Source organism: Callospermophilus lateralis, chromosome 13 (assembly GCF_048772815.1).
Source record: "Callospermophilus lateralis isolate mCalLat2 chromosome 13, mCalLat2.hap1, whole genome shotgun sequence".
Classification (NCBI taxonomy): domain Eukaryota; kingdom Metazoa; phylum Chordata; class Mammalia; order Rodentia; family Sciuridae; genus Callospermophilus; species Callospermophilus lateralis.
Genome location: NC_135317.1, coordinates 16,083,037 through 16,104,007, shown reverse-complemented (window position 1 = coordinate 16,104,007; position 20,971 = coordinate 16,083,037). Strand labels below are relative to the sequence as shown.

The 20,971-nt window shown below is 41.0% G+C and overlaps 1 protein-coding gene across 1 annotated transcript in view; it reads right to left on the bottom strand.

The window, feature by feature from the left end:
• Window positions 1-20,971, bottom strand: part of Ryr2 (ryanodine receptor 2) — a 585,643-nt gene that overhangs the window by 249,896 nt on the left and 314,776 nt on the right. The window contains exons 18-23 of the mRNA XM_076832381.1: window positions 13,263-13,381; window positions 12,590-12,723; window positions 10,952-11,193; window positions 7,242-7,434; window positions 5,398-5,614; window positions 3,408-3,512 (exon numbers count right to left, since the gene is read on the bottom strand). Coding sequence (XP_076688496.1) covers window positions 3,408-3,512; window positions 5,398-5,614; window positions 7,242-7,434; window positions 10,952-11,193; window positions 12,590-12,723; window positions 13,263-13,381 — 1,010 coding nt within the window. The remainder of the gene's footprint in view (window positions 1-3,407; window positions 3,513-5,397; window positions 5,615-7,241; window positions 7,435-10,951; window positions 11,194-12,589; window positions 12,724-13,262; window positions 13,382-20,971) is intronic.

The following is a 20,971-nucleotide window of genomic DNA, read 5'->3' as shown; positions in this document are numbered from 1 at the left end:
TTTTTCTTGAATATTTTTTGATTTGCAGTTAGTTGAATCCGTAAATGTGGAAACCAAAGATAACAGAGAACCAACTTGGACATTGTATTAGCAATGGCATTAAACTAAATTTAAGATTTCAGGAATGAGGGAGATGTTCCCTATTCTTGTGTTGGTAATAAGGTTTTCTTCTTAGAGACCTAAATTACAGCACTAGTGCCTTGGTGGCACTAGATGACAGCCATATGCTGTCAGGGAACACATTCCTCCATGGAAATAATCACCAGGTTCTCTAAATGCCACAGGAAAAGTATGCAAACAGAAGGGAGGACTTTTTTTAGTCTTCATGAATCGCCTGGTTAGAAATAACCTCTTCATTGTTTTCTTGCAATCATAACAAACGAATTGGACTTACACATGAAACTGAGTTCTAAAATTTAGCTCAAGAAATCTCTAACACTAAATTCTAAACATTAAATAAAAAGTGAACATGTGTGAGTCCCGAGGTAAACCTGCATGGAACTCCACCTTCACCTCTGCCTCAGAGAAGAGCCAATGCCACTGTCCTCTCAGGTGCCTGGAACAAAACAGAACCTGCTCTTTCATGAGGCATTCTTGAACCCTGAATCTCCTGCAATCATGCCCTTTGTCCCCAGCCAGGCAGAGTGCGGACACTCATTGCCCATCCCCTAGGGCTATGGTTCTTCCATGGGACAGCACAGCTCCCCCAGTGCAGGTACCTGAGAACATCACCTCCCTTCTCAGCATACTTTAAGCTCTCAGCCCCTCACAGAGTAAAAGCACACTGCCCCTGCCTGAGTGGCCAGACTTCCCAGGGCTCTGTACATAGCACTGTCTCTGTGCTGTGCTACCCAACAGCCAGTGCAGATGCCCAGTCCCTTCCCCTCCTCACTTTACACACTGGCTCCTCTGCCCAGAATCTGGTCCTGCTCTGACTGTTCCCAGCCGGTACTGGCCTCAGGGCTGACATCTATCTCCTGGAAGCCCCCAGATTTCTCAGAAGAGACCTGTGTGTTCCTTTTCTCTCTGTGACTATTTGCATGAATTCACTGAGCTGAACAGGATGCTCCTAAAAAGTAAACACAGTATCTTAGAGTCAAGGTCTTTCCAAATTTGGGTGCCCACTACCAAGCACAACCAGGCTAGTGAAAGGCAAGCAATAAATGTTAAAGGGACATATAAATGACAGAGTGGATCTACCTGGTGTTGTTCTATGAAACAGAGCCCTCAAATGATGCTCCTGGGAAATGTATCCCAGATCAACTATAAAATCTATGCAGAAAAGTAATAACTCAGCACACCAGGCAGCTAAGCATAAATTCCTAAACACACACAAACTTATTTACAATGTTAATAAACTTGTGACTTAGCCTATAGACTGGCCAATACCTTACTCTAGAATAAGAGTGATCTTAAGGTTTGGATCTCTAACTACTCAACTGGAAGGAGTTTCAGGGAAGGTCTTGTAAACAACCTGGACACGAGTCACGTGTTCGATGAGAAGAGGATGCAAAATCTCCTCATCTGTCACTTTAAGACTTCACCAAACAGATGACATGGAGCCCATAACAGGGCTTGCTCAGAGGGGTCCTGAGAAACTGCAGTAAGTATTTTGGAACACAGCTCAGGAAAGGGGCAGATGACAGCAGGACTGTAGAGACCCAGTCTCTTCCCTGGAGCCACATGAGGTTCAAGTTGATTCAGAGCACCCTGGACCAAGCAAGGGTAACTTCAGGCAATGGTGTGTGTGTGTGTCTGAGCCTCTGTTCCACCTAAGACTCTGAAAACTCAAAAGTGTTGTGCATACAGCAGGAGTAGTCTGTACGGTATTGAATGGAACTGAATTTAGCTCCATTTTTTAAAAAAATATTTCTTTAGTTGTAGTTGGACACAATTTTTATGTGGTGCTGAGGATCAAACCCAGGGTCTGGCAAGTGCTAGGCAAGCACTCTACCACTGAGCCACAACCCCAGCCTTTTCCCTCCATTTTAAAAGAGGATACATAACAAACACTTCACTGCAAAGCATAATTATTGAGGTGATTTATGAGCTTGTGGTGAACAGCGTCTTCACTAAGCTCAACCCCAGAAGAGAGCTGCTCTTACCCCAGAGGCACGCAAGTTGCTCTTTTATTTTTCTGCATGAGCTCTTTTCAATTTTCCTAGCCTATAATCATCTTTTCTTCATCTTAAAACTTTTGGTGAATTTTATCTAATTCCTCTGGCAACCAACTATGTACACATTTATAATCACTCTCTCTCCCGCCTACTAATTTTAACTGGGGGCTCATTCATTTTTTTTTTAATTTTTTTTAACATTTATCCACTTCCTCAATTTTTAAGAGTCAAGGCATGCAACACCCAACTAGATACTGAATGAGTGTTTGCTGATGTAACAAACATCTAACCACTGTGTAGTTAATGCAAGGACCTCATCATCTCTGAACATGCTTCGGCAAGTTTTGTAGTGAAAGCCAGTTCTCCACTGGAAGTTAGAAAATGTGGGTTCCAGTGCTGGAGCTGCTACTCACTAGCTATAGGACTTCTTCAAAGGCATTTAACAACCCTGCAAAGAGCCTCAGCTATGTCATCAGATAAACAAATAAGAACACGTAACCCAGCGCACTCTAATGACAACTCAACTGGATATTCTGTGAGAATGCAAAGCCATCTGCAGAGGAACACTACTGAGTGGTGTGGAGTACCTGGTGGTACAACTCACACTAGCAATAAACGCTCTTCATTCAGAGCTTGAAGCATTAGACTATTACTTGGAGGAATAATTTCTGTATTTCTAAGTTCTTTGTTACTATAATAAAGCACTACAACCTTTGGGATATTTAGAATAACAATATTATAAAAATAATAGTAGTAACAAGGTCCTACTAAAAACAGATCTTTCAATTTATTGAAAAACTCTAAGATATTTAGAAATTAAGCATTTAGAAACATTTAATCATTATTTCTTGACCTATCCTCCTACTGTGAAACCAACTGTGAAGTTCTACTCACAAATCTCAGACTACTATGTACAGCGGGAACTAAGAGGAGAGGAAGATCAGACAGAGGAAAGAAAATGGACTTACTTTTTTATTTTAGGTTTGAGCTATTTTTTAAGTGGCTTAGAAATCTCTGCCTGTTGTTTATTAATCTTGATTTGAAAATATAACTTGCAGTTCAAAGATAACTTTCAATGACTTAGGCAACTAAACCATCCTTCAAGGAACCTGCAAATAATGTCAGTCCCTTTAGAAAATAAAAAATAAAACCTGCACAGAGCTAACATGTAGAAAAAATAAAATCAATCCAATTGATTCATGTCACCCTGTAGCAGGACAAGGGAAAAAAGGATTTTTATTCAGAAAGATGTATTAACAGAATCTGAAAATAAATTTCAAAATTATATACCGGACCATACTGCCAGCCAAGTTCGATTTTATTCATAACCCACAGCTCATGGATATTCTCTGCCAGTTTTTCTCTTATTCTTTCCAGGTGAGGAGGCAACACAATCTAAAATTTTAAAAAAAGAAAAAACACACATGAGAAACACAAGTAGCATGGTGCAGGGTCATAACAATGCCTCATGAGCCATTAAGATACAACACCATAACTCATCCTAAATCACCTATTCCACAACCCTTTTTAGGCAAACTTGGGGACCCTTTTTTAAATTTATTTTTTGGTGTATACTTAGGTTTCTGGGAGACTAGTAAACAAAGTAAATGGAGTATTGATGGGAACAACTAACGGTCATGGGACAATACCAACGGGTGCATTATTTAAAAAGAGAAATCACTCCAATGCTCTTACACCCACCTGGCTGGCATCCACAGGCCAGGGGAGACAGGAAGCCAGCACCTGAGTTATATTCCATGGGCTCTTTGAGCCTGTAGATGTCTGACTGCAGTAATTGTGTTTCCCCTGAACCAGTACTCTGTTCTTTTAGTGGTTTCCAAACAAAATTTTCAAGAAAAAAAAAAAAAAACATTTACCTGTTCTTATTAAAAGGAAGAAGTTTAATGACCTCTTGATAAGCAGCACAAAATGGTTTTCAGGGTGGGGAGCTGGGTTTTTCCCGTCTTGATAAAGCAAGCCCTCCTGTGTGGCCCCATGCCACTTCCTCAGCAGAGCAAACGCCTGCAAGGCCCATTCAGGAGGCAAATTTCCACAGGGAGCAGCTACCTCTGTGCCCTCTCCCTGCACTGGCTGCAATTATCAAGGTCTTAGGTGACCTCTACACAACTCCAATGCACAACCCCAATGCCCATTTTCATCTTCCCAAGAGCGTTTCCTAATAAACCTAGGTAACACTAAACATATCCTGCCACCTTTCTACAAGGGACAACACAAACTGAAACCAGACATGAATAATTCTTGAACACTTATTTTACCTACATAATATAAAAAATCTGCAGGGTGAAACCAGAAATACGACTCAGGGAGCCAAACAAGTGGTTGACCAAAAAATGAAATTTATGAGGCCTTGTTATGAATTTAGCGTCGATGTCAGAAACAATGACTTTGGTCTTCAAAAAGTAAACAACTTGACTATGGAGCCAACCTCACTGAGGTCATTGAAGCCATGTTTAATTCACTGTCAACCTCAGGACCCGGTATGTCTACCAGACAGGAAGGCATGAATGGTGGCTGACATCCCTGGGCGTCCACCTGTGAGGAGTTATTATCTGCTAACCGTGTCAAATGGCCTCAGAATCCCAATCAGCAAGGCTTCTACCTTCCCCACAATCACAGAGAAGACAACTAATCCCAGGCATCTTAATCCCGGTACCCAAGATCTCAATCTTTCCCGAAGATAAGGTCAGCTAATCATTTCAACATAACAAGAGCATCTGGAGAGAAGAAATAAAAATCTCCAACTCTGTTCTATGTACAAAAGTGCACTCCAAACTCGGTATGTATCATACCAATGTGGTGCTACTTCAAGTGCAGTTTGCTCCCCAATATCAAGTCATCCTGACGCTGTTACACCTTGAAGTCACTTGCGTAATTGTGTGCCCAAGCTCCACCTGCTGCTTTCACTGCCTGTTTTTTAAAGTATAATATGCATGTCATAAACTAAATTATATTGATTACTTTAACAAAACCTTAAAGACAATCTTAAACAATGCTTTTAAAACTTGAGGTCGGGACACATTTCTGTGCTCTATGAAAAAAATTTGGCAGTGGGATGACTCTGTTTTTCAGAAAAGAAATAGAACACAAGATGGGTGGGGTGGTGGGAAAGGAGACTATTATTTTATGGAATGTGCTCAAGCAGACGCGTTGGTTGCATGCTGAAAATGCATCCCTGAGGGCAGCAGTGAGAAGGCTGCAGCCCCACTATGTGTCCACATAATGAGGGCATAAGCGCTGTCCGCAGGGCTGATCTCCATACCTGGGTGGTGTCCACGGGGATTGGTGTGAAGGCGGCTTGTGTCAGGGACACCGTGGGGCCCAGCAGGTCTCGCGTGTATGTCCTCTCCTGCTTGTACTCCCTGCTGTGCTCCACTTTCAGCTTTTCCTTGGGCAGAACAGCTTCGTAACAAGGAGCATACCCGGGTGGAGGAAGGAATTTGAATTCTCCATGTCGCCCCCCAAGCAAAAAGCGAACCCTACAAAGGACATATACAGAGTCAACTACATTCTTAGTGAATGTAAAAGTTTTCTAATCAGCAAAATTCATAGGAAAAAATATTAGTGCAAATTAACTTTATCAGAAGCTGCATTATTTCCTAAGTACCATCATAATGGCATCACTTTAGAATCCAAAACCCTCTAATAATAAAAGGCAAAACATTAGGGCATCACATTGATCCAAAGACAAAACCTGGTTAATGTGCATCTGTGGGCCAGTGGAGATCTAGTGGTCGCTGGAGAAATAACTAAAAGCACACACATACTTCTACATCAGTGAAGTGCAAGTCCATAATAACTGGCCACTCAATGCCCCAAAGAATAAAAAGAGGAAAAGAAGATACGATCTAAGAATCTATAGGCTTAACAATACTGGGCTAGAAGTGAGGCAAAAACCACTCCCTAGCACCTAATTTACTAATGAAACTCCTTCAAGCAGAGTCAGTTTATTAATTACATTTGCTGAAGAAAGCACATAATCTTTATTTCTTATTGTTTTCCAATTTCAACAGCAATAACTAAACTTTCTAAAATTTTTAGACATCTTTTTCATTTAATTAAAAATAATCTGAGTTCCACTGGACAATGCTTTTTGAAGCTGATCAATGTATCAATTTCTTGGGGTTCTTGGTTTACAAAAATAAGATCGAATTTTTCATTTCCCTAATTTCTTTTCTAACATTTGTTTCAGTTCCAGGTCAAAAAACAATAAGTAAAAGAAAAAGAAGAGCAAAAAGTGAGGAAAAACAGAAGCTTTGAAACAACTTGAAGTTTATAGGAGCAAACATGATTTTAATAAATATACCAGAAAATGTCATTGGTACATGGATTATTCTGTTCTTCTTCAAGATGGTGCTTTTAAAACTAGGAATTATTCTTGGGAGGAGCAATATAAGTGAAAGAATAATCAAAATGTACAATAGTCAGCAGGAACAAGGGAGACCCACAGAGATCCAGTGGACGACAGGATGGGCCCTGGTCAGATCACTCAAGATCACGATGATCGTGATCATCTAATTCAAGATCATGCTGATCATCATGCACTCGAGTTCTCTCTCTCAAACTCCAGAGAACTACTGTTTTAGTTTGTTTCTCTCTGGTAATCTAAAAACGAGGAAGCAGTTGAAGGAAACCATCTTGACACAGTTGATCATAGGCAGAGAATTTACGAGTGAAACAGATGGAGGAGCCATGTGATCTCAACAGAAAGGACACTGAATTTCTCCAGAATGAAGGGGTTTGTGGTAGGATGGGGGACCAGGTAGGAGTGAAAATGAATATAAAAAAGTGGTGGTTTTAGTGTTATTATAAACTTCCCCTTATTTAATAGTACAACGATCCTAAGAAATAGATTTCAGGGCGCTGGTTGGAGGGAACATTGTTACCTAGGGCTAAATGGGCGAATAGGTGAGCAAATCACCTCCCCAGAGTCCCTCTTGGGCAAACCTTACCTCTGCCTTCAAGGAACAGGCCAAATGCCCTGCAGACAGACACCAGGAGGTAGGAACAAAGGTTAGAGAAGCAAGATGGCAGCAGGACAGAGCCTTCTGCAGAAGGGTGAGAAGTGAGAAGGAAAACAGACCCAAAAAACAGAGGCATACTAACTTTATTCCTGCAGAGAAACTAACAACTGGAAAGAAGAGGCCATCAATGTTGAAATTCTCAAACATTCCTTGAACAGGCTGACCATTAATTCGGAATGAGATGCTGGGTGCACTTAGATCTAAACAGCAACTGATGACATCATCAGTTCTCAGCAGGTGCTGGTTTGGTGAGCTTACAGTGCGGGCAATACAACCTAATGGGGAGAAACATTAAGGAAGGTTATACATTTCATCTCAGAGCATCCAGGCAGTGAAAGTAACACACAGGGCTAGAATGGACTCACTCTAATGTGACATGCCAAACTCTTGGAAACAAACAAAATGTTTTGTTTTTTCAGGATCCAGGCTGCCTCGTTAGACAATGGACCACCCAACATCAGAAATGTCTGCATGTAGCTGGAAGAGCTTTGTTGCAGAAATTACCTTATAGCAAATGCCATAATGATGTTAGGGGACATTTTCCAGGAAAAGATCCAACTTGGAATAGCTACCTTGTCAAGTAGCTAGTGCAGCCTTCAGCAAATTACATCACTACCCTGAGCCTCGAATTCTAATATGCAGAATTCCAAATGCCATCACCTTCTAGAAGTGCCATGTCAATTAGATCAATGGTTTAAAGGATCAGTCTTGGTCACACCAGACACTTGGCATCAGGTTCTTTTTCAAATACTATATCCCTTTTGTTTTTATAAATTCAGAATTATATAAGGATAATGAAAGAAAAAAATGTGATCATTATTTCTTGTAGCATATTGTATAGAGAAGATTGTATGCCATTTGGTTTATTTTACAACTTATTTCACATGAGATCTTGGTTGGCACCTTGAGTGCAGGGTGCAACTGGAGGCAGGAAAATATTATTTGATAAATGCCCCTATTCATCTGGCCAACCAACACACCAAGGCTCTTCTGACTGTATCAGAACTCCTTTGTAATTAGTCTCAAGAGCATCTATTTTCTCATGGCATACTGAAAGAAGGGAAATAGGGGTCTCCCAAATCCACACGCTATCTAACACAAACATATCCCTCTATTTGAGTAAAAACTGAAACAGATTCATGACGCAGGCTTTGCTTTTTTAATGACACTTGTTTTTATCTCTGGCATGCCAAGATTTTTACCAACAACACTTTTCAATGCCACTGATAGTATCTACTTTTTAAAATATGGATACGTTTTATTTCACCAATATTCATATCTTCAAGCAACAAAATCACTATAAAGTGGCTCAGAATTCCCTGAATATAATAAAGGTAGCTTCGAAAATTTATGTAGTAGCATGCAGCTCATGGAAAAAAGCATATTTCTGTGTTGGTATCAAAGCTTCAGTTAATAAAAATGTTATTTTAGCTATTCTTACAGTCAAAACAGGTTATACTATAATCCAAATATACTGCTCAGTTTAAGGGACATCATTGTACACTAATGCTAACAGTTTATAGTCACCCTGGTAAACTCTTCTGCAATGTCTGAGACTGACAGAAGGACCCCAATGATCACCTGAATCTACAGTTTCAACAGCACTCAGGGCTGAGCCACTTGGCAGCATCCCAGTTGCATCTAAGTCAACCCATCCTGTATTCGTGAGAACCAACACGCCTGTTCCATGCATTAGTCAGGAAGGAGGGGGACAGCATTGGTGGAAACCCGACCTACTCCATTCTTCTTCTTCTTCTTCACTGAAATTCCTTAAGAGCACAAAGATTTCCCACACCTGTACAATCTCAAACATCTGGAATGCCTCAAGAGCAACACTGCACAACATTTAAATTAGAATAATGGAGACACAGCTCAAAACTGTTGCTTTTGGGCCAAATCCTGGTGCCAAGGAACATCTCCACTCCCCAGGTACAAAATGTTCACTAACAAAATGTGTTGTCTCCTCAAAGTCACCAACATTGACAATTTAGATTCTACAACAGTGACTGAAAATACAGAAACAGGAGCATAAACCCTAAGAAAGTGATCTGAACTACTATGAATCAGGCCTGCGTAATTCAGATTCCAGACGTGCCTCTGTGGATTCTAAATTGTAAGCTAGCAAAGCATGGGAGAGAATGCGTCCTTCAACAACAGGCAAAATGTACTTTCTTACCTTTTTTTTTTTTTTTTTAATGGCCAATATTTTCTCTTCATAAAAAAGTTTCAAATAATTTTCTCCCAGAATTCCAGAAACACCCCCCCCCATCCTTCCTGTACCTGCCCAGTCTCTGAAACGGATTTTGATCTTATTATTCTACTCAATGATACTCTGTAATAAAAGGCACAATGCACCCAAATCAGTTCCCTAAGCACTAGATTCTTTCAATATCTTGAAGGGAAAGGCTTTGAACTGAAAACAAAAACAAAAACAGTACAGTGTGCCATGCACAAGGCTAAAGTAACTGGAAACAACTTGGTCTTATCTCCGAGTAGTTACTACCCCTAATCTCTGCCTAATGAGAAAACAGCATTCACCTGTCCAAGTGCCTATTTCCTGCAGAGTGATACTGAGCTAGAGAGATGATAAGACGCGAAGGCTGTAGTTGCAATGTATTTAAAAAATAAACATTATCCCTATTTTAGCTTGGCAGGCCTTTGAAGTTAGTACTCTTCGCTTCTGAGTGGTCTACAGGAAACTTTACCATGGGAACAAGGAACCGTAACTGTCATCCAGCACAGTGAACCTGGGTGCAGGCAAGGCATGCCTCTGCAAGGACCCCGACCACAAGCCTAGATAAACTATCCAGAACGCATCTCTTCTGAGACACTGGCATTGAATAAAGAAGAAAGTCAGTAGCTTTTAGTGTTTGATACATCTACATAGTCTTTTCACTTTACAAACTCATTACCATAAATGCAGATTTAGTTGGCTTTAATTTTTAAATTTCTTTTCATAAGCTGTTAGACCTACACAGCATTACTAAGTGAATAACACTGGCATCCATGAGGCAAAGTTCAGTTTTTTATAGCTGAACTTTCTTTTCTACACACTAAATACTTTGAAAAATATGCAGGGTCATAGCAGGACTATGTTCTAAATGCAGCTCTACAAACACAAGCATGTGTCTGCAGAACCTAGATCAACTCCAGCATCTATAAAGCATCTACGTAATTAAGAGCCAGGCTTTTAAATCAACCAAACTATGACTCGTTATGAATCAGAGAAAGGAATATTATTTTATAACATGTAGTACTCATTTTCAATATATACTCAAGCAACAGAACTGGGAGCTGGTAAAATGAATTATACATTTATCTTCAACCCTTTCTGCCCTTCTGCAGAGAAGTGTTATTTCATCATGGCCAGACTCCTCACACACCACCATGCAGAGTTCTGATTCCTTCCTCTATGTTATCTTGGAGGAGGCTAAACTCATCTACTTCTTCTAATTACTTACCAGGGTTTGTGTTTTGTGCTTTATATATTGGAAGCTAACCTCTGCACATGGCAATTAAAGTTGAGAACACAAGTTTGGGCAGTTCACTCATATACTGGAATGCTATTTCTAAAATACACTGTTCATAAGCAAAACAGCCCTTTTACAAGGTACTGTAATTATTTTCTTTTTCTCTAGTGAAACTCTGCTTTCCACTCAACTCTCTTATTCAATGTCTCAAATATTAAGTTTCTGAATAATGTGTGTCCCTGACAGAAGCAGCCCCAATCACTTTCAGACATGCACAGCAGGTCACCAGAGGTCCATCAGGAAAGAAAAGGGAAGTGCTTACCTGACCAGAGATGAAGGCCATCAAATCCATAGGAGAAGAGGTCATCACCAACGCCGTTGCCACCCCATTCCTCGCCCCCTCCAGGGTAGGGCGAGTACCCCTCAGTGGAAGCCCAGCCCACTCTCAGGTGAGTCGCTTCCGCTGTCACGAAGGGCTCAGTGTGGTCCACCATGAGCTCATAGTACCACTTCTTATACTGAGCAGATCCTTCACTGACGCCCAGGAAGATGTTGGGCCTCATGCTTCAAAAGAGGAGAAGAGCATGTGAGCAGGGGCCAGGCCTCTCCCTGTATCCTATGCCCCTCGCTGTTCGGAACCTCAGTCCTGGTTTTCGAGGAGGCCACCCTAATGCATCCCTTTCAGTGCTACAGAGAGATTAAAACAACCCCTGAGGCAGCACTCAGTGACAGCCAGCCTCCCAAGCTCACCTTCAGGGAACAGTGCTTGCTTTTTGGCCTACTGGGCAAGGCCACCCCAGGGAGTTTGTCTCATTTGCTCTACATCATCTTTTGTACCACTAATCAAATGTAAGCCACAAAGTGAGACACTTGGGGCAGCAGGCCTCTGGAACTGATGGGGTTGTTACTGACCCCAAGATACGCAGATAATTCTCAAACTGAGCTTCACATCACACGATGTGAGTCCGAAGCAGGTCCCTTCCTTTGTGAGAGAACCAAGATGACAAGTAGGGGCTGTTGCCTCCATGAAATTGTGGCCAGTTATATTTTAATTCCTCTATCAGGAGACCTACACTCTGCAGTCACCCCATTAGTGGTGTCCTCAGAAAATACACTCCTTAGGACAGGGCTATTATATAAGGAAGCCTTAAACCAATCCTGTCCAAACAATGCAAGGCAGGACACACAACCCGCTCCACACCTTTGTTTAAAATAAGGTGAAGTAGCACATCTCTCTCAGAATCACTGTCACTACACAGAACATTTTGTTGACTGCAAAGTATGTTGTTTGTTCTGTTTATTTCAAGGGGCAGGAAAGGAAACAGTGACAAGGCATGGCAGGTAAGAGCTGGGTCTGGAGCTAGACCTGCGTTCCACCCCCAGCTCTGCGCTCTTCCCCCTCAATAGGAGGTAACAGCAATGTCTGGAAACACACATATGCACACACGATACTGACCATGTAGAGCAGATGGCTTGGTAGCTGGCACTTTATACCCAATAAACGTTAGACTCCTTAAAAGGGGATCTGACTGAAAATGCTATTTTATTGGCTGTTCGTGGAATTTATTGTATTTCAGATTCCTTTTTATCTTAACATAGTGGGCACCTCAAAGTAGCACTGAGGGATAAGGTTTTTAGTCATACTGTAAGATGGCATGACATAACTATATACAACCACAGCCCTGGTTAGTCATCAGCCTGCTCCTGAAAGCATCAGAGACAATCCATTCATTTGTGAACACGAATAGAAGCTTGGGTTAATGATAAATCTGTATTTTGTTTGGTTCATCTATTATCATTATCCCATCTGCTTGGTAGAAAACAATCCTTACATCATTCACTGGGGAAATACACTAAAAATCCTAATAAAACAAAGAGAACATCTGTACCTGGCTACAGAGCTGGACTGAGAGCTTTTTCTCCATGTGACCTATTTGTGACATCGTCCATATGAATTTACCTGCTAACGTGGTTCACAAGACGAGTCTGCAGTAAAAGATCACGTCCTGGCAGGAGATTGTCACAGATGAGATGCTGGTTAGACCGGACGGCGACCCCATGGCAAACACAGAGTGAACACAAGACATCCAAGACCTGAAAGAAAAGAAAAGCCACTTCCGCTGAGTCTAGTTGGCCTCAGATCCGGGCTTGGGCAGCACCTTCCAGGGAGCTAACCCACCCACAGCGACATCCGACTCAGCAGTTTGAACACACAGTGGGCATTCCCCAGGTTCTCCAACCTCCCTCCACAAACTAAGAGCTGCTCACGCTCCACTGACACTAGGAAGAAACACCGATCAGTGTCACCCACCCACCACTACAAGAAGCACTAGTGAAAAATTCCACACATCTTTGAAAAGCTACTTAAACACATATTTTACTTTTTATTTTTTAATTTAAATTAATTAGTGCATGCAAACAATAAAATTTTACATATTTATATAGTACCTATATGTATATGTTGTGTAATGTTGAAATTGGGGCAAACATATCTAACTGCTCAAATATTTATCATTTCTTTGTAGTGGAGACATTCAAATGCTTTCTTCTAAGCTTTGTAAAATATACAGAATACTGTTGCCACATTTTAAAGATTCCTGAATTCATTCACAGAAATAAAATGGCTTACTTACTTTATGATTTCTCCCATGCTTATCTAAAAGTGAGATAATGGATTTAATATGTCCTTCTTTAATAATATTTAGCGCTTCTGGACTTTCCACTAGCACACAGTGTAGAACTTCAAGAATACCTAAGGATAAAGCAGAGGGGAAATGTGACTGGTCAGCCTACAGGGACGTTCCTACCTTCACAGGCGATGAACTATGTTCACTCTCTTTAACAAAGAACTACTTTGTGCTCAATATGTTTGCCACAGGGCACTTCAAGAAGTGACAGGTGGCATTTGCAAGAAGGAGCTGATATCCAAAAAATGATGAAATCAGGAGGAAGGAAAATGCAAAACCCTAACACAGAGTTCAGTGAGAAGGCTGGTAATTTCACTGGGGAATGTAAGAAGGAAAGTCATGAGGGCATCCCGCCGCTCCAGGCCAAGTAAGGAAGGGTGGGAGGGGTTACAGTTTGGACATGCAGGGTCCCCAGGAAAGCTCATGTACCTGGAACAAGAGGTAGAGGCAGCAATGTTCAAAGGTAAATGATGGACTGTGAGAGCTGTGAGAGCGGTGACTTAATCTGTGGCTGGATTAATAGTGTGAACGGAGGTAACTGTAAGAGGGTGGGGCGTGTGGAGGAAGTAGGTCACTGGGGACAAGCCTTAGGGCTCTATATTTTGCTCCTGGCCCCTCGCTGGCTCTTCTTCCTGGCTGCCTTGAGAATGACACCCCTCCTCTCTCATGGCATTCCACCAAGGTGCTCTGCCCCACTCAGACCCATGGCAATCGAGTCCACTGGTCATAAACTGAGCCTCTGAAACCCTGAGCCAAAATAAACTCCCTCTCCTCTAGGTTGTTCTTTTCAGGTGTGTCAGTCACAGCATTAAAAAGCTGAGCAACACAGAGTACCTCAGTGAAGGCTTGAGCAAAAGCACACTGGTGTGCTTCATGCATAGAGAGAGCAGGGAGGGGACAGACGGCACGGGGCCAGGTTATGGGCATCTTGGCACTGCAGATGTAATCCTGCCATAATGCAGCCTGCTTCAAGCAGCTCCATCTCCTTGAGATTTATAGTGTGGAATGTTTTCCAGTTTGCAAAACAAGAGAAATATACAAATAAACACAAAGTAAATAGAAATAGACAATAATATGCCCATGGAAAATACAGAGAATGACTTAAAGTTTGAAAAAGAAAGAAAATCCCATTGTGAGAATGGTTAGCATGAAATTAAAAGCTTCATGAGTACATCCGTGTCCATCCTTCTGCATCAAGCTTGCCTTGTCTGTAATGGGAATGCCTGGATGCCAGGAACCCAACACACAGAGCACACGGTATCTCGTCCCCCTCCCCCACCAAGCACATACATATACATCTATATGTATATCTCAGTGTTACACAGAATCAGAAGGGCCCCTGAAGAACCTTGCAGAAAAGTCTACACACCTCAAACACAGTTCACTGTCTTAGAAAATAAACAAATTGTCAGTTTTACAAAGGCAGAATATAGAAGTAGCTCTATGGCTGTCACAATCTACACAAAACTCAAGTCCCAATCCATTAGAAAATGAAGGTTTTAATACTAATTTCTTTACTTATAGCTTAATTTGTTAAAACATGAACATAAAAAGCATCCAAAAAGATCTTGAGATAATTTGAAGGTTGCCCAAAATCAGTGGCTGTTTTCTAATACCCTGTGACAACAGAAAATCAAAAGGAGCCAAAAATAATAATATGAGAAGCTAAGTTAAAGACGTTTTCTTAAGTATACCAAAACTGTTTGCTTCTTTTGCCATTGTTACAAATGCAGCAAGGAAACAAACCCAGTCATTCTAGCTGACCTAACATAGGAGAAAGGAAAAGCACTTTTAAAGGACAAGTCATGCTATTTCTGATGTTTGTCTTTTCCATTATTCATTACTACAGAACAAGTGGCAGTGTACTTCTGTAAACAAGGATTTGTTTATTTATTTGCATTTTTCCAGGCACATTCATTTACAGACTATTTTGGCCACTTCCCACTGCAAGGCAGAGCTTAGTGTGACAAAGACCTTACTTCCACAGAGCTTATGGCCTGTTATCTGGCTGCTGTGGGTTGATGTTTGTTTCTCCCTGAAATTGATATGTTGAAATCCCAAGCGATGGTGATAACATTAGGAAGCAGGGCTTTCTGGGAGGTGACGGGTGATGAGGGCAGACCCTTTATGAAGAGGATTAGTGCCCTTAGGAAGGGGACCCAAAGAAGATTTTCTGTCTCTTCCACCATGAAGGATGAGCTTTCTACAAGGACAGAAAGTCTCACCAGACACCAAATCTACTGTGCCTGATCCCTGACTTCCCGACCTCCAGAACAGACAGTAATAGCTTTCTCTTATTTATAAACCACCTCATTCATGGCACTTTGTCATAGCAGCCCAGACAAACTAAGACTTCGGCCTTTCACTGCAAAAGTGAGCCAATCCCTGCTACACATTCAACCTTTAGGAGTAAAAAGATCAAGAACAACAAATTCTCTTGTAAAGAAATAGTCATGAAGGTTCACAGCATACATAAAATGGGATGTCAGAAAAGGATGTAAGACTGGATTTCAGAAATAAACAACATATCACAAAATCCAAGAATGATAATGTGACAACAAAACCCTGACATTTCTTATATGTGACAGTCTAATAACAGAAGAACTTCAGGATTTTGGCTTTAATCTTAAAACTCATTTTTCAATTTTGTCTGGTCAGATCCTACAAATAAAACTTAGCTTAACCGTATACTGTGTATTTGTACAAGTTCTGACCACAAAACATCAGAGAAAACTTTTATTTTGAAATGTTGGAATAAGTTGTGATATGCTGTTTTTCTAAAGTGAAAAACCTCTTGAAAATAAACTGGAAAGACCAAAGGACTCATATTCAAAACAAAGAATATACTTTTATGTGCGATTTAAATTCTGCTGCTGTGGGACTTGAGCCCTTGGTTGAGAGATGATGCTTAATAAAGATGAGAGCGACACTCGACTGAGGATGGCTTGACCACTGAAGAGCACACGTGTTGGGTAAGACCCAGAAACAGCAATGTTTCATAAGGCTTACGGTTGTATCCTCAGAGAAAAATGTAAAAGCTTGGAAGATTTCAATAGTATCACTAGAATGAAAGAAGTATGAATGTACTACAGATTGTAAAAAAAATAAAAATAAAAATAATAAAAGAAAAAAGCAAACTTTGAAAACTAGTAAGGCAAAGTAGTTGGATTTTGCCAGTTATACTAAATAATTTTAGTGAATTTTTAGTAACAGAATGATATAATGTATAATATAAATTTTTAAGAGTAGATATACCTTATGATGCAACAGTGTACTTTTATAAACTACTATTTAAAAAAAGACCACAAGCTAATACATAAAAATGTCAGTGCTGGTTATTGCTGGATCAGTATGCTTCTCTTTCAATATTTCCAAATTCTGTGAAATGAGTATGAGTGATGTTGACAGGGCTCCTTCTCATGCCATTAACATCTTCAGAAAGAAAAGCATGCATAGGAAGGAAGTCAGGGGGAGCAGGAGTCATGGTCAGGCTGGCTCCATGAGGCAAAGGTCCAAGGAGTCTCTCTGTTGCTTTCTAGATTCCCCCTCAATTCAGCAAGGTGAGGCTGTAAGAGTCTCAGTTAAATGTTAAGGCACAAATTTCTGTGTGGGCTCATGAACTTGAGAGGTTCAATAAAGACACATAACTGCTGCTTTATCTCACTAATTTAAATTAAACTGCAACAAGAGATAAATCTGCTATTGCTTCCCAGCTTACTTCCTCTCCAGGATGGGCATAGCAATCTGGGGAAAATGCATATGGCAGAATCTTGGCCTGAGCTGACTGAAGCTGAGTTTTCTCCCCCTGTGCAAGGAGGGTTCTTCTCCACCCACAACAATTAGTAGGAGTTGGACTGGGAAGCAATGAGTAGTATGATTACAACACATTTTTAAATGTTTACTGTGGATTTTGCATGTTACAGTTTGAAGTACCATCAGCAAGAGTATTTTTATTTGCAATTATAATGCACATCAATTTGAAGTCAAGAAATAAGAGTTTCAATAAAAGATCAAATTCTATTTTCTTAACATTTTCAACAAATAATCAGAGAAAGAGAAAAGTAAAAAGAAATAATGTGCATTTTGCTTGATTTCTGTAACAGAGCCCAATTCGTGAAACAAATGGAGATTATTCTAAGTAGGAATCCCATATCTCACCAAAATGGAGAAAGAAAAACGGATTAAACTGATGTTAATTTTCTAATATATAAAAGTTTAAAGAGAACAATGGCATATAACAGCAGGCTGGAAAAACACATAATTGCACATACTTCAAACTGCTTGTAAAGGTTCTGAGGTGAAAGAAGAAAATATTCTCACTATATCTTGAACTCACGTAAAGCTAAAGAGGAGAGGAAAAAGTGACAGAGGTTAAAGAACAATACAACTTGGTGAAATTAGGAAAGAGAAAATTTTAAGAAAAATGGAAGTTAGTGTCTCACATTCTTAGTCATACATAAAATCATGGAATATCATGGATAAAATACAAAAGCAAAACAGAGGGGCCTAGGGAATGTTTTGGGTTTTGTTTTGATACCAGGGATTGAGCCGGGTCTCACTCATTTGCTTAGGACCTTACTAAACTGCTGAGGCTGGCCTTGAACCTGTCAGTCTCCCTGAGTCACTGGGATTAGGGGTACGCATACCCGCATCTGGCTTCAGGGTGTGTTTTTGAAATGTGAGCTGAAGCTTCCTGGGGTCACTCAGCAGAAGCAAAACACACAGAATGAGCAATGTGATTATGATGCACTGTGCGTGTCCTCAGGCTTCCAAAGGCTGGCTACCTTCAATTTAGGGATTTATGAAGGACAAACTAGAGGTTAACAGACAATTAACAGAGATTCAATTAAAGGCAGCTCCTGATAAAACAACTAAATAACAATGTTAGAATTTGATTCTATACTGATTTTTTTGTATCAACTGTCACGTCTCAAAAGCCAACAGAATGCTAAGTGACAGTTTTGAAACCATGCATTTTGTAAGACATTCTTATGTTGCTGACTCCGTGCTTTGGGGGGGTTTCATTTTGTCACTTATTCTACAGTTCATCATGGAGTGCATCAGAGAGGCTTAGCACATGCTGTGCTAGATCCTGGGAATGAACAAAAAGAGGAGAAGTTGCCATCACTCCTGGTCTCACAGAGTTTATAGCACGTAATTTCAATCCTAGCTACAGCACCTCCTTAGAACTTGAAAGAGTGACCTCTAAGATGCGTGGTCTCACAGGCTTCATCTGCAAAGTGAAAATTATAATAGAATCCACCTTATAGCCTAACTGTGGGAATTCAGTGGTGTAACCCTTACTCAAAAGGAGAACAGAAGTATTTCAGATTTGGGAATATTTGTATATACATAATGAGATATCTTGAAAATGGGACCAAAGTCTAAACTTAAAATTCATTTATATTTCACATACACCTTATACACACAGCCTGAAGGCAATTCCATGTAATATTTTAAATAATTTTGCACATGCAACCGAAGTCTGAGTCCCACAAGTACCAGGGGGTAGGAGTGTTCTCCCCCTTGTGGACGCTAGGAAAGCTGTGTCCTATGCCTTATGCTCTGACTGCTCTATCACATGAAGTTAGGTGTCCTGCCTTCCACTTTTTGTGTCATTTTGGTGCTCAAAAAGTTTTAGATTCAGATCATTTCAGATTCCTGACTTTTGGATTAGGGATGCTCCACTTACATGACATTCTCAGCACATTATCTAAATCCAACTCAGATTTAGGCTACACAGTGAAAATCTAGGCAGTCAGTAAAATGCTCAAAACTCTAATGACTGCATTCTCCCTCTGAAATGAAGAATCCACAGAAATGCTGGAAGATGGAAAGCATGGGCTAAAGTCCATGTTTGTTTTTTTTTAATGAATTTTAAAAGCCATGTACGTGTAAGCATCTGTAGGATGAACTCTCTAGAGCAAGAGTGTGCAGATTAACCAGTCCTTCAGAGCAGGCTCTGAGCCATGATGCTGCACCTCGGTTAGGCCATGGACACTTCACTTGAAGCACGGCCAAAAGGCAAGTGACTCAGTACAATTACTTGATGAAGAGTCATAGGATTCGTGAATAACCAGAGTGGCACTAGGCAGGCCAGAGAGTGGCAATAAACAGCTACCTATCAGTAGCAGTCATCACAGCTGCAACCTCAGTTCTGCTTCTGACAAGGAAACACCACCTCAGCACCCCACGAGACTAGAGCAGGCCAGGAGGAACATGAAATCTGCATCTGCAATCTTGTTTTCTATAGTAAGTGTTCCCCAAGTGAGGTCTCCCTGGATCCTGTGGTTTTTCTGAAACAAGACTTCCTCTTTATTCCTCTGGCTCACCAGGATTACATGAAAGTCACACTGAAAGGCTGTGAAAGGAGAAACAGAATCAGTAAGAGGTGGTGAACCTGTGTAGGCTACAGGTGGCCAGGCTCCAGAACAACCCTGGTAAACAGAAGGAAACAGGACAGAAATGTGGATTCCAGGAATTGTCCTCCAACCCACCACAAAACCCCCCGGGAAACAAAAGCTCCCCTGGATTAGGGACTGGCAGGAGGAGGTGGCTGCATGAAAGAGAGAGCAGGACAACAAGACAGGTGGCAACAGCTAATGTGTACTTGTCCCTACAGGCTGGCCATTGCTGGTCTGCTACAACACCTGCAGTGCAGCAGCAGCCCAGGATGCTGGGCCAGGGGGGATTAGGGTCAAGACAGCACAAGACGCAGGGAAGAGACAGAACAGGAGCCAGGGGACCAACTGCCCTCAGACATTCCCTGGTCCATGCCTGCTCACCAAACCCTGAGAAGCCAGTTAATACAAATCTCTAGACCACCTCTGTCAGATCAGGCTCAACTATGACCAGCAGTTTCTGCCACAGTGGAAGATCTGGAGGGTTCTGCACTGGGGTGTCCATGGCTCTCAGACCAGGCCTCATGCCCTTCCTCAACAGGGCCCATCAGCAGCTGACTCTCCAGGACAATTCAAGCTCCCTACTCATAGGAGGGACCTCTGCCAGCACAATTACCATCAAAGAATCATAGAATGTACGACTGAGGCAAAATTAAAAACAAGCTAAGAATGTAAAGAACATGGTAAATGTACACAGAAAATTAAATACCTTCTGTGAGCCTGAAACACTATTTAGTAACAAAATACATTACAGAAGCCAAAGGTCTTATAAATCATTCAACAACCCACCATCCACGAACTAGGCTACCCAGGACTGTCTGTCTCTAAAAGTTAAAAGGACACTAGGAACTTCTGGTGCCTATTACTTGAAATGAGCAACATGTGTGAAAAGGTATCCTGGGAAAATGATTACAACATGACGCAACTATATAGCACAAAGGACTAGATTTTTTTCTAACACTGAGATGGTTCAAGACTTTTTGGAAGAAACTTTTTCTAAAACTGTAATTTGTTATCCATCTCATCATAGTCAGGATTGGAGAAAAGCATTCTGAAAACAATAAAGATTTCAGATAACAAGCTGATTGTTTTTCCTTTATTCTATTAAAAGTGTTCTCTGTCCATTAATCCACTGAAGGTCTCTAGGTTGGTTCCACAGTTTAGCTATTGTGAATTGTGCTGCTATAAACATTGATGTGGCTGTAGTGTGCTATTTTTAGGTCCTTTGGGTATAGACTGAGGAAAGGGATAGCT